Raw genomic sequence first — 14,843 nt, 5'->3', positions numbered from 1 at the left:
TTGACATAGCATCTTTAACAATTTTGCAAATGACAACCATGTTATTTCTAAGCCTTGCCACTTGGGGCTGTAGTGAGGGTTCAAGGGGAATTGAACTATCCAAATGTTTGTGTTACCTGTATCTATTGTAGTTGTGTAGACATAGTCCAAAACAAACTTGGCTTTCAGAGCTAGGATTAACATAACCAATTATATTCTAAATGAAAAACTGAATATGAAATTTTTAGCTAACAACAAACCTCTTTCTTTGGAGGCCAACATAAGAAAGCATGAGTGTTACTGTGCTTTAAAAATAGAAATTAAAATTGCATGTTTCCACAGCATCTAAAAAAATGAGTACAGCATTACTCATTGACAATAAAAAGAGTCAATTATTTTTAGAATTTAAAATATTTAATGATGGGAATTATGTGCATCTTAAATAGAAATTAGGCCTTTTACTATGCTAAATATTTATAAAACATTTGTAAACATATTTAAATGATTAATATCAGTGTAGCTTTAATGAAAAAGGTGCTAGATAGAGAGTACAAAGACCTGGTTTTCTAACCCCAGCACTGGTAAAACCTTGAACAGTCAACTTCTCTGAGCCTCAGTTACCTCACTTGCAAAATGGGATAACAATAACTACCTTGTCATCTCCCTTGTGGGATTGTTATGAAAAGGCTTTCTTAACTGTAGAGTATAATATAAAATGTTATGTTAATCAAATAGATTTTTCATACTTAACTGGACCATAGGTGTTCTTTAAATCAGATTGTGACCCAAATTAAAACAATGGAGACAACATATACAGATGTGGGACAAGAATGCAATATACATAAAAGCAATCCTATTTCTTTTCAGTTCCACTCAATAAGCATAAATTAAGCACCTGCCATGTATAAGACACCTAGGTGTGAGGCCTATAAAGTCAAAACTAAGTGCTAGGGATAAAAAGAAAGGCAAAAGACAACCCCTGACTTCGAGGAGTTCATCACCCTGATGAAGGGTGATGCGAACAACTATTATAAACAAGCTCAATACAGGACCACTAAGAAATAATCAAGAGAGGGGAGGCACTAGAATTGGAGGGGTTGGCATGGGCTTCCCGTAGAAGATGGAATTTTTGCTGGGACTTGAAAAAAGACAGGAAAGCAAAGAGACAGGGATGAAGGGGAAGGACATTCCAGGCATGGTGTCTGCCAGTGAAAATGGCCAGCACTAAGATGGAGTATCTCGTTCAAAGAACGGCTAGGAGGCTATTGTCATTGAATCAAAGAATTAAATGGAGGTGTTTAAGGTAAAAGAAGACTGGTTTTGTTTGTTGCTGATGTTGTTTGTCCTTTGTTCCCGAAAAGGACCACGACATTAGGGAAGTGATGCCATGGCATGCAGGGTGGCTATAAAAGGTTTTGAATGTCAGAGGATTTTGTGTTTGATCCTTGAATGGACAGAGAGCTATTGGAGTTTATTGATTTGGGGGAGTCGGACAAGATTAACATGGTCAGACCTGTGCTTTACAAGAATCACTTAGGCGGCTGAGTGGAGGATGGATTGGAGTGAGAGGGGACTTGTAGCAGGCAGACCCACCAGCAGCCGCTGCAGTAATCTAGGCATGAGGAGATCAGGGCCTGCACCAGAGAGGTGGCAGTTACAGAGGAGAGAAGGGGGAGTATTCAAGAAATATCGCAAAGGTGAAATCAATAGGCCTTGGCAACAGGCTAGATGTGAGGGGGGCATGATTCAAGAGAGTGAGGAGTCAAGGATAGCAACTAGGTTGTGAGCCTGTTGGACAGGGAGGATGGTGTTGCCTTTGACAGTAGCAGAGAAGGTGGAAGGGAAAAGTTCATCCCCCTCATTTTGCAGATGAGGAAACTGAGGCTCCAAGGGAGTTAAGTGAATTGCCCAGAGTCAGATATGTAGTGAGTACCAGAGTGGGGTTTGAACTTAAATCCTCTCACTCCAAAGTCCGTACCGTACAACACTTCTCACCTGGGTATGGGCACAACCTAAGGTGGCACGAATAATAATTATTATTAAATAATAGTTAATAAATAATATAAATTAAATAAATGATTGGATAATATTATTATATTACTAACATGTATATAGTGCCTATTGTGTGCCAGGCACTGTGCTAAGCACTTTGCAGCTGTTATTTCACTTGAGTCTCATGACAACCCTGAGAGGTAGGTGCTATTTTTATCTTTCTTTTACAGATGAGAAAAAAGATTAGCTTTTTGGACTGCCACCCCACAGAGTTGACATATTAAATTTTCAGTCCACTAAAATCCCCAGGTCTTTTCTTACGTACTGCTATTAAACCAGGTTTCCCTCAAGCCAGTAATCACAGATTTCTGCTATTAAAGTCCTATTAAGAACTGTACATAAATAACAAATGATGTCTTAAAGCTTCTCATGCAAACACCATAAACAAGGATTGTTACTCAATGGAAGCATGTCTCAAAAGCTCTGGTCAGCTTGGACAATGCTTTGAAATATAGCAGAAGGATTTGTCTCACAAACACTCAGGCATCATGGAAAAAATCTGGAATAAAATATCTAATTTTGTTTCGGTGGCTTTATTAGCTTAATTTGATTTTTCTCATAGTGAGATTTATATTTCATCCTGGGGTTCTGATAGTGATTTGCCAGTTTGCGGGGGCATCATGCATAGTTTTCACATTATCAGTTTTATGTAGCAAAAAGAAAATTGGACTGGAAATTTAGCTAGGAGCCCTCACTGGCAACACCACAGTGTGAGTCATCTCACTGCTCTAGGTTTCAGCTCCCTCCTTTGTAAAATGAAGGAGATCAGCAAGCTATCATGGGATCAGGGGGTGACTGATATTGAAGGACCTGAGTTTGAGTTCTGGATCACATATATACTGTCCATAGTAACACTGGGCAAGTGATATAACCTCTCTAGCTCTATTTCCTTATGTGTAAAATGAGTAGGTTGACCTAGATGATTTCTAAGCTTCCTACCAGCTCTAAATCTGATAAGGAATTGAACTAGAGGCTTTCTAAGGTCCATTTTAACTTTCAATACTTACAACTTTTATTTAAAAGAAAATACTAAAGTAACACACATAAGAATTTTTATAGAGTTATTCACAGAATATGACATAATTTGAACATAAGACTTAAAAGGCATGTTATATATTCATAGATACATATATGTGTAAATTTGTAGTCTCACAATTGAACTTTATAGGAAAAAAACACTAAGTTGTTTTGCTTCTCAATGAACTCAATCAATGTTTCAATAAATTAGCATTACTTACAGCTGTTCCAAGGATATAAGCCCTTTAAACGCTTGGGCATCTATTGTGTGGATTTCGTTCTTGTACAAATACCTGAAAAAAAAAAACACATAACATTACTATTTGAATAGTAAGGTAGTAGAAATATTCTAAGTAAAGACAGTGTGGAATAATACCATTCTACAGTTGGATTCTACAAGACCTGAGTTCAAATGATTTCTCTGGCACTTGAAAGTTAGTAGTAGTAGTAATAGTGGTAGTAGTAGTAACAATAATTTATTATAGCTAACATTTATGTAGCACCTTAAAGTACTTTATATATCTTAATTCATTTTATCTTGACAACAACCCTGTGAAATAGGTGCTATTATTATTCCCATTTTATAGGTAATGACCTGTTCAGGATAACACACCTCGTAAGAGTTTTGACAGGGAGATCAAACTCAGGTCCTCAGCTCTCAGTCTTTTAACCTCTATATGCCTCAGGCAAGTCGCTGGGATTCATTTGTTGTTGTTGTTGTTGTTGTTGTTGTTGTTGTTGTTGTTGTTGTTGCTGCTGTTGCTGTTGCTGTTGCTGTTGCTGTTGGTGTTCTCCTCCTCCTCCTCCTTCTGTCATTCAGTCTTGTCTAACTCCACAGGGACCATAGCACACCATGCCCTGTTGTCCTCCACCATCATGTTTGTTGTTTCCATGACACTATCTATCCACCTCATCCTATACCATCCTCTTTTCCTTTTACCTTCAATCTTTCCCAACATCAAGGTCTTTTTCAATGAGTCCCATCTTCATGTCATGTGGCCAGAGTATTTAAACTTCAGCTTCAGTGTTTGACCTTCCAGTGAATCATCTGAATTATTTTAAGTACTGACTGATGCGATCCTCTACTGTCATAGGTGGACTGTGATATACATTTGTTTTTGTTTTTGTTTTTGTTTTTGTTTTTGTTTTTGTTTTTGTTTTTGTTTTTGTTTTTTGCTAGGCAATGAGGTTAAGTGACTTACCCAGGCAGAGTCACATAGCTAGTAAGTGTCAAGTGTCTGGGGCCAGATTTGAACTCAGGTCCTTCTGACTCCAGGGCCAGTGCTCTGTCCATTGTGAAACCTAGCTACCCCTGTGATCTGCATTTGTGGGGGAAATTTTCACACTAGCATATCGACACACTGATTAAAGCTCAGTTAGAGTTAAAATAATGTGAAAATTAGGATGTATTTTTTTTCTTATCTAGGTTCACTAACCACAAATGGCTAAGGGGTCGTCCACGGACCTCAGGTTCAGGGCCCCTGATGTAGAAGGTAGTTGAATTCCATATTCTACTTCAAGAAAACCCAGATCTTTTTGATGCCATTCTTACACAGAATCCTTATTAAATCAATTACATAAGTAGACTTACTGAACATTCTCTAAATCCATTGATAATGTGATAAAAAGAAAAAAAAAAGTTTAGCATGCCAAATGTGACTAGTATTTTAAAAATTGTCAAGGATTTAATGACTTAAATAGACTCTCTACCCATATTAGGTAAAGGTGACCTTTTTTTCACCAAAAAGGAACAGATTCATGTGAGGGTAGCTGGCCTTTCCCTCGCTTTTAGTGTTCTCTTTAATTAGTTCTTCACCAACTATTTTGGCCAGAGAACATTTCTGGGCTTAAGATATATTAAAGAAACCCATAAACGCTGTTTCCAGGAGATCTGGATGTGAAGAATACCCTTAGGATAAAGGGGAGAGGGCAGGGTAGAAAAATTTTGGAACAAAATAAAGGAAATTAAGCCTTCTTTAATTCTCTTCAAATGGTTGTGTCTAAGTACTCATACACTTTTTTGTTTTTGTCAGGAAGAGATCTGGACCTGTAATTTCATTGTTATAGAGAACTTCTAGTGAGGAAATGCAGATCTACCGATGCAGGTCAGCAAAGGCTGTACAACTGTAATATTGTTTTTTTAAAGGAAATTGGGGTTAAGTGACTTGCCCAGGGTCACACAGCTAGTGAGTCCCAAGTGTTTGGTCTGAGGCCGCATTTGAACTTAGGTCCTCCTGACTTCAGGGCCAGTGCTCTATCCACTGCGCCACCTAGCTGCCCCTATACAACTGTAATATTAAGAGAGGTATTTGAGGGCACTGAGAGGTTAAGTGACTTGCCCAGGGTCACATAGCTGTTATGGATGAGAGTCCCAAGTTGACTATAATCAGGATTACACATATGAACACTTACTGTTGAAATTATCATCTGTGATTGCAAACTCAGCATGTCCAAAACAGAACCCAACTTAATTCCTAAAATTCAATCCTTCCTCTCAACTTTTCCACTTCTGTTAATGATACCATTATCTTTCTATTGACTCAATTCCACAAGTTTTTCCACTTTGGCCTGTCTATTCTACTTTTAGATGCCTTTACTTGTTAGGATATTATTATCTATATCAAGCCTAAATTTTCTTTTTGGTAATTCCCATTTATTTTTCTTGGTTCTTTCTTTTGGGGAGAAAGAGAACAAATGGAATCCTTCTTATACATGACAGCCTTTCAAAACTATAATGTCCCTCATGAACCTTGTCTTCTCTAGCCTAAATATCCCCAGTTCCTTCAACTATTTTTGTATGGCACTAATAAAAGGTCTTTCACCATCCTTGCTGTCCTGTTCTGAATGGTTTTCCTAAATTGTGGTGCCCCAAATACTCACATAATACTTCAGAAGTTGGCATCCCAGGCCAGAGCAGGACTATCATATAAAAATGCCTTAGATAAAACATAAACTCCTCAGTCAGGCATTTTAAGTATGCCATAATATGGTTCCTTCTTCAGTTTTCAGTCTTATTTTGTATTACTCTGATTAAAATACTCTTTATTTTAGTCAAACCTAGCTACTTCCCATTCATAAGATCTGTCATCCAAGTCATGCTCACTAACTGTAGGTATGCTGGACCTTCTACTTCTATAGTATCTCACCTGGTGATTTTTTCAGCTCCCGTGGGTTCAAATATTTCTCTGCAAATGATACCCAGCCCTAACCTCTTCATTCTCATCTCATCAACTGCCTTTTGGACATCTCAAAATATATATCATGTAGGGATTTCAAACTCAACATGTCCAAAACAGAATTCACAGTCTTTCTTTCCAAATTCTCCCCTCTTCTGAACTTCCCTATTGTTTGTTTGTTTGTTTGTTTGTTTGTTTGTTTTTAAAGGCAATTGGGGTTAAGTGATTTGCCCAGTCACACAGCTAGTAAGTGTTAAGTATTTGGTCTGAGGCCTGATTTGAATTCAGGTCCTCCTGACTTCAGGGCCAGTGCTCTATCCATTGTGCCACCTAGCTGCCCCTGAACTTCCCTATTGTAGAGGGCTACATTATCTCAAGGAAACCAGGCTTTCAAACTAGGTATCATTCTCAGCTCCTCATTCACGTTCACCCTACATATATAATCTGTTGCCATCTTGTCACTTCTACTTTGACAACATCTCTTTGCATACATTCTCTCCTCTCTACACACAACCACCACCCTGGTACAAGACCTCATCTCCTCATGCATTAACTATTGCTGTACCATTGTGGTTGACCTCAAGTCTCTCTCCACTCCAATTCATCCTTCACTCAGTGGCCAAGGTGATTTTTCTAAAGAAGAGGATTTATCATGTCACACACACACAAATGTACACAAATACACATACACACACACACACACACACACACACACACCCCTACTCAATAAGCTCTGGGAGCTCTCTATTACCTCTAAAATTCAAACATAAAATCTTCTGTTTGTCATTTAAAGCCCTTTACAATCTGGCCCCTTCTTTTCATACTTTACTCTATGTCCTCTATGACACAGATATACTGACGTATTTGTAATTCCTCCAACACGACACTCCAGTTTTCACCTTGAGCCTTTGTATTGACTATAACCCACACTTAAAATGCCTTCCCTTCTCACCTTTACCTCTTGCTTATCTGGTTTTCTTCAAGACTCAGAGTAAATTTGAGGCAGCTAGGTGGTGCAGTGGATAGAGTACCAGCCCTGGAGTTAGGGATGACCTGAGTTCAAATCTGGCTTCAGACACTTGACATTTACTAGCTATGTGACCCTGGGCAAGTCACTTAACTCCATTGCCTAGCAAAAAAAACAAACAAGAAGATTCAGAGTAAATCTCATCATCTACAGAAGGACTTTCCTTCTCCCACCTCTACTTGGACCTCCTCTTTGAGATTTCCTTCCATTTATGTTGTATGTATAGTCTGTGTGTACAACTTTTTTACAGTTTTTACTCCATTAGAATATGAACTCTTTGAGTGCAGGAACTCTTGGTCTTTTTTGTAACCCCAACACTAAGCCCAGTGTCTGTCACATGGTAAATGCTAATAAATATCTTGTTGACTGTTTAAATGACAAGAGTCCATCTCCCACTTCTGTATCTTTACACAAGTACATCCCTATGCCCTAAACACATGCCTTTGTTGTCTCTACTTAAAAGACTTCCTTTCTTCATTTAAAGCCCTGCTTAGGTGCTAAATGAATTAATGAAGTGTAAAATGAGAGGAATTGACAAGACAGCCTCCAAAATCTTGTCCAGACCTAGATCTATGATCCTATAAAGATACACACAGATCCTGTTCTGAAGGACCTTAAAAGAAAGCAGTCGGTGTTGTTAAGATTTCTAGCAGGTGCCAGTTTAGTCTACCTACATGTGTTTAATTTGTTTATTTATATAACAATTAAAAAATTAAGATAGACTGAGGCACAAAGTCCCAAGCATGATCAATTAATTAGTTAAGTACAAGTGTAACAATAAATAGGATCTCAGCTTCCCCAGGAAAGCAAAAACCCCATATGAGAGGGACAGCTCTCATTCATAGTTTTGGGGAGTGCAGAAAATAGAAACGCTAGCATCATAGATGAAATAAAATGAGTAAATGCGAATTGGGAATGAGGACTAGCAGCAACCCCTTCCTTCTCTCCCGTGATGAAGAAATGTTCATTGTTTGAGTCCAGCTGCTTCTGCAAGGACTGAGATAGCAAACCAAACTTCTTTGGATAATAAACCAATCATCCTTGAAGGAGAGCTTGGGAGCATAAAGATACCAGACCAGACTCCCTGGTGTCCACCTGCATCCTTCAAGGGTAACAGATTTTGTTGACACAAGAATAGGACAGTTTAGCAGAAGAACTGGATTTCTGAATTTAACTCATTACAGGCCAAATAAATTTCTGATTTAAGTTCAGAGACAAAGGATCATGACTTAGGCAATTATAAGACAAAATTAAATAACTACAAGTAGGATCATTTTAAAAAGATACAAAATTGATCTGATTATTTCACTTATTAGTAATCTTCTATTTCAGTCCTTTTGTGGCTTTTTTATTAATATCTGAATTCATTTTAGTTTGACCCTCAGTGGTACATATGCATAACATTCATTATCTACTCTCAACAAGTATTGAAAGGGATAGTCCTCTTGTTTTCTTAATTTAGAAAATTACCCTCATTTGAATACTCTTAAATGTACATAATATAGTTATGGTAGTGATATGTTTCTCAACCAAATATATTTCCCCTTTTAATTTTTTTTCCATCTGTTAGTGTGTACTAATATGATTAATTCCTCCTTCTCCCCTCAAATCCATGAAGTATAGGTCCTCAGACCACCTAATAAACAGAGGAAGCTGACTTTACCATTCTGTAAACTCAAAATTCAGTTAGAACTAAGGGAATCTACACTTAAGTTAAGGAATATAAACCTTTACAGCAAGCAAAAAGTTTACAGAAGCTCATCTCTCTCTTTTTAAAAGTTCCATTTGGTGTTGGGCTAAACTAAAGTCCTCCTAAATCCAAACATATCTTTCCAAAGCAGTTCCCAGCATTAATCAACAATGATTTTGAAAAAAATTCACAAAATATTGGTTAGAAGTTAGGTTTCATCAGTAGCATCTCTCTACTTCTATCTGGAAAAGTCTCCATATGACTTAACCCAATAGAAGTTTAATGTTACATACGAACAAATATTGACTGTTCTCTAATCTATTTTCCTTAGAGATTATCTTCCAACCTTCCAATACTATAGTTATTTCAGCTATATGGTACTAGGAGTCATAAACTTGACTCATGTTTTCCTTTAATTCTTTATTCATCTTGGACATAAGGTGAAAAGTGATTGCCAGAGATGTCAACTCCAAGAATACAACAACCATGGCAGATATTTCCTTAAAACAGCCAAGAAGTATCTTTTCCATTACAAAAATATTTATGCACTTTTGATGAAGATTAAATTTATTTTAATCCAATCAAATCACTTTAGTGCATTAAGTATTGAGACATCACCCAAGTTATGCTGACAATCATGTTCCATAGAAATGCTTTCCCATTGTAGAGATAAAAGCCAACCCCCAAAAGATTTTGAAGAATCTTAGAACACAAAATCTTGGAGTTAGAAGGAAAATTAGATGTGATGTTGTAAGAGGGAAACAAGTACTCATATTTTCCTAGAAAGAAATATTTATTAAATTACAGCTTCAAAATTCCTTCCCTGATAAATTGAATTTTGAAAAGTGTATTTTGGTTGTGCCAAGGACAATTCTTATTTTAGTTCATTTTGATAAGGAGAAAAGGACTTTCAGTATGTCAAACGCACAGCATCTGTTTTCCCTCATGAGTCTTCATCATTGCTCATTAACTGTGAAGATTAGCAGCATAAACATTAGGAGGAACATGTCCATCAATTTGTTGTCTTCCATTGGCATATGTAGGTGAGCTATCCCTTGGAGAATTTTTATAAAACCTCTGGATTTTCCAGGGAAATGTAATGTCTCACATATTAGAAATGAAATTTGTTTAAAAAAAATTCACAGAGACATAGAAATTAAAGTTGGACACAAAAGGGAAGAAAAACAAAGAATGGTCACCCACCAACTATTTTTATAGGATGCAGATACACTTTGCTTTGTTTTTTTTTTCTTGCAATATTATTTTGTGGTGACCAGGACTAAAGCCAGTAAGGATTCACTTGTTGGCTCCTAACAAAACTGGCTTAAGAAACATGTTTGTGGACCTCCAAGGGAATAAAGGTTGAATGGTCATTCAAGTTCTGCTTATGATTTCTTTTATTCTCGACATTAGCCTATTTGGTGTTTATATTTACATAATCCCGGATTGTTCCTACTTTGATGTCTTCTAATCTCAGTTGAGGACCTAAACTCTTAATCATTTTGTAGGCCAGGTTCCTTTTCTCAAGCTCTTCAGTTACCTTTATTTAAACCAAGTACCAGAGTTATTAGTGTACTTATCTATTTCCTCTACCAGAGTGTAAGCACTTGAAGGGCCAGGGACATTGTCTGAAATATCTTTGTATCCCTCAAAGGGTCTACCACACTTCTATTCACACAAGACTTTTTTTTTCATCTGTAAAGCTAAATTGAGTTTCTTAAATTCTCTTTATATTAGCACCCTCCAGATGTCCAATGTCTCTGGTTATTTTTATAACTCTATATAAAACTAACTCAGAACAGGATTTGGTGTTTCTCCAGCCACAGTGTCATAATGCTAGAAAAAGGATCAGGAGGTACCAAGAATAATACTATTTTTAGATAATCTAAAAACATTAGCTTAGCTGTTGGTATTCTGAATTTGATGTTCTTGTCCAATGCATAATGACTGGGACGTACTGGTTATTGATAGTTATTGATCTAAACATTCTTACCACAAGCAAAGCCATAAGAAATAAGAAATCATGGTTCAGTAGAACCATGTCTTACAGGTTCTACCAAAGGTAGAGGCAAAGAAATTAGTTATTGGGATGATTTTGAGCTAGAAAAGAACTTAAAGGTCATTTAGTTCCCTATTGTTGTTCAGTCATTTCAGCTCTCCATGAACTTTCTTGTCTGGAGTGGTTTGCCATTTCCTTCTCCAGCTCATTTTATAGACAAGGAAGCTGAGGCAAACAGGGTTAAGTGACTTACCCAGGGTCACACAGCTGGTGAGTGTCTAAAGCCAGATTTGAACTCAGGAAGAGACTCTAGGGCTAGTGTTCTATCCATTGTACCATCTATAGTTCACTACAGATGAGGAATTTGAGACACAAAGAGAAGAAATGACTTAATCAAAGCCATACAAGGTAGAGCAGGGATTTGAAAATAAGTCCTATGTTTTCAAATTGAGGTCATTGTCTACTACTTCGTACTGCCTCTGAAAGTTGGTAGAACTGGTTTTATCATTCAACAAAAGACAAAAAGAAATGTAATTTAATGAGTTATTTTGTCATCTTACATTGCAGTCCTCATAAGTACTTGCAAAAAGACCATAATAAAAATAACTACAGCTTATGCACCAATATGTGTTTTAGAAGATAAAAAGGTAAATAAATTATATGAAGAACTCAATAACACTTTTCAAAATTAAACATAAATTGGACACTTGGTGATTTCAATGTAAACATGGGAATAAATGAAGATGATTAAAATCTTGGAAGACATGGTTCAGAAACCAAGAATGAGGAAGCTAGGTGGCTCAGGACACTGGACTTGGACTTAGAAAGATCTCAGATTGAAGCATACCTTTTTACTTTCATTATTTGTCTTGCCTTTTTTTTTGCAACATGGCTAATACAGAAATTTTTTCATGACTTCACATGTATAATTGATATCATATTACTTGCCTTCTCAATGGAAGAGGAGGGAGTTAGAGGGAAGGTAAAAATTTGCTGCACACAATGCAAAAAAAAGAGAATCAAAGAAATAAATTAATGAATGAATTTTTAAAATTAAAAACAAATAACAATAAATCCTCCCTCAGACACTAGTTATATGACCCTGGGCAAAGAACTCAATCTCTCTCTGCCTCAGTTCCCTCATCTATAAAATGGAAAATATGCTGAACTAAATGATATATGATAAAAATGAAATATGATAGAGAGTAGGAGACTCTTTCTAGTTTAGTCACTGATCATCTTTTGTCTTTTCCTGACCTCTCTCCAATCACAGAGACTAAAGGAACAACCAGGAGCCTCTGATCACACATTCCCTTCAGCAAAAGTCCATGTACCTCTCCATGGAGCTCCATGAGCTCAGTCCAAGGGAACTGCTTCAGATCAACCCCCAGCTACACAAATATATTTTTAAATTGTTCACAAGAAAATCTCTTCCCATGATTTAATCTCCCAAAGAAGCAGTGAGGCGTAATGGAAAGAACACTGAATTTGGTTTGAATCAAGAACCTTGGTTTTGAATCCTAGGCTCTGCCATTTACAGCTATGCAACCTTAAAAATATCATTTCTCCTTCTGGGCCTCTGTTTCTTTACCAATGAAATGAAAAGTTTGGATCAGATGATTTCTATGACCCCTTTCATATATAAAGTTCTATTCTTTGTTGCTGCACTTTTAAATATCAAATTTTAAAAATTCTTTCAATATCAAATGTCTTCTCCATTTAGATCTCAGTGGATATCATATAGATACCTATGAAATACTAAATGAGGAAGAGTTTTCTCATCCTCCCCCCACCCAAGACCTAAAAAGGTAGACAAAGAAAAGATATTTCTTTCTTCATTTGGGGAGATTATTTTTCACTTGCTCTGAAAAAAGTCAGAAGTCTCCCCAAGGAACAGGAGCTTTACAGCTCTGAGAGCTCAAATTTAAACAGCTTCTTACCACATGTTCTTTATTTTTCTAACACTGAAAGCTAGAAAAGCCAGAAAAGAGAAACACAGGGAGCATCACACCTTCACTAACAACACAATTCATCTGCATCAGTGAAATTAAAGCACAATAGCCATAAGGAAATTTTATTCAAGGGAGGTAATAATCTATCACAATATTTAAAAAGCAAAATTTTTAAAAATGAAATAACCAAGGGGAAAAAAGATAAAATACCCGAATAGTGACATTTCCCAAGCCAATTTGCACAATGTGTATGTTCTACAAGTTCTTCCTTTTTGCTGGATGGTATTCATGGAATGGAATCTTAGCTGCAAATGTTTCCCTCTGATTCCCTTCTGCCCTTCCTCTAATTCTGGGCATGATGCCAACCATGTGTACCACTCATAAGTTATTTAATGCAGATAGCGATTAGAATAAATTTTCCCTTTTTCAAAAATAGATCATGAAGACAGAAGGGGGAAAATACAAGTAGAACAATGATAAGCTATTCAAGTTTATAAAGACAAAAAATCTGAGAGTTGTTAAGACCCTCCAGAGGTTACCTAGTTCCAGCCCTCTTTCCAGGCAGAACTGTGCAAAAACCCTTCAGGACCACAAACTACCTGGTATCACCCTTTATTGTTAATAGGAAGGATTCTTCATAGTTCCATCATTACTGCAAATTCTTGCCTGCCTCCCTAGCTGGACTCAAGTTTGCCTGCAATGGCCCTTCTTTGTCCCTTCTACTTTTCCAAAGCTGAGGACCAGGGTACTTGAATGGGTCCTTCTTGCAGCCTCCCCCAAGTGCTCTCAACCTCAAGCTTTCTCTTTACTATGAAAGTTCGTGAGCCCATACCCTGTATGTACTATATAATCCTGTCCTTAAATTTTCTAATACTTACTATCTGGGTGTCCCTGATAAAGTCAATAAGTATTTACAGTCATCACCCTACCTCCCTTGGTCTGTTTTCTGATCTATTAGATGGTGTTAATAAGCACTAATCATACAGAGTTGTGAGGATCAAATTAGGTAATATGCAAAGTACTTTACAAACTTTATATAAATGCCATATATAACATGCTATATTATTAGCTATTATTATTGTTGTTGCTATTGTTATAATTAGTATTAGTAGTAATTTGCCTCATCCCCTTTGCTGGTTCATGTGTCTTATTTTCCCAAAGAGATTATAATTTCTTTGAGGACAGGGGTCATATCCTGCCCTTTTGTATCCCAATGATGTTTACCTAGCACAAGCTTAGACATCAAAGCCAAAAGTAGGAATGTTTACACCTAGAAGATCTACATACTGTGTGCCACACAAACAGCACAAAGAATGTCCTCAGGTGAGTCTGGCAGTAGGCAGAGATAAAGACCTAGATGCTTGGCATAAAGTCATTGGTACTAAGGGACAGGGAACTCCCTCCAACCCACCATCTAGTAGCTTCTAATTTTAACTTATTGTTCTTAAATCATAACTCAGAGATGACATGATCTATAGCTGGGTTGAAGTATATATCCACTCTGCACTGCACTTACTGGGAACAAAGCCTAGTTGTTGTCTCTATAATGCTGAAGGACTGCAAATGCCATCAATATGCTTTTAAGTCAGTGCCCGTCTTGATTCAGAGCCTTGGGACACAGCCCTAATCACCCCACCATATTTGTAGCTCCTCTAGGACTGGAACTATTGTAGGAAACTCTCAGATGCGGAAACTCCCTCTACCAATGCAGATTTCCACTTTCTCTGAAATTTATAATCCTAGAGAATTGCTAGAGTACAGAATACAGAAAGATTAAGAGATTTGCCATGAGTTACATAGCCACTATGTCATCTGTGGGACTTGAACCCAGGCCTTCCTGGTTTGAGGCTAGCTCTTGTAATATGATATATAGATATAGATATAGATATATTAGATAGATAGATAGATAGATAGATAGATAGATAGATAGATAGATAGATAGATAGATAGA

General features: G+C 37.0%; 1 protein-coding gene across 1 annotated transcript in view; it reads right to left on the bottom strand.

The window, feature by feature from the left end:
• LOC114031871 (peroxidasin-like protein) overlaps nt 1-14,843 on the bottom strand; it is a 475,034-nt gene that overhangs the window by 195,935 nt on the left and 264,256 nt on the right. The window contains exon 4 of the mRNA XM_027847056.1: nt 3,270-3,341. Coding sequence (XP_027702857.1) covers nt 3,270-3,341 — 72 coding nt within the window. The remainder of the gene's footprint in view (nt 1-3,269; nt 3,342-14,843) is intronic.

This window comes from Vombatus ursinus, unplaced genomic scaffold, assembly GCF_900497805.2.
Source record: "Vombatus ursinus unplaced genomic scaffold, bare-nosed wombat genome assembly UNPS02015255.1, whole genome shotgun sequence".
In the NCBI taxonomy this organism is placed as follows: Eukaryota; Metazoa; Chordata; class Mammalia; order Diprotodontia; family Vombatidae; genus Vombatus; species Vombatus ursinus.
The sequence above is the reverse complement of the archived record's forward strand: the minus strand, read 5'-3'. Positions and strand labels throughout refer to the sequence as shown.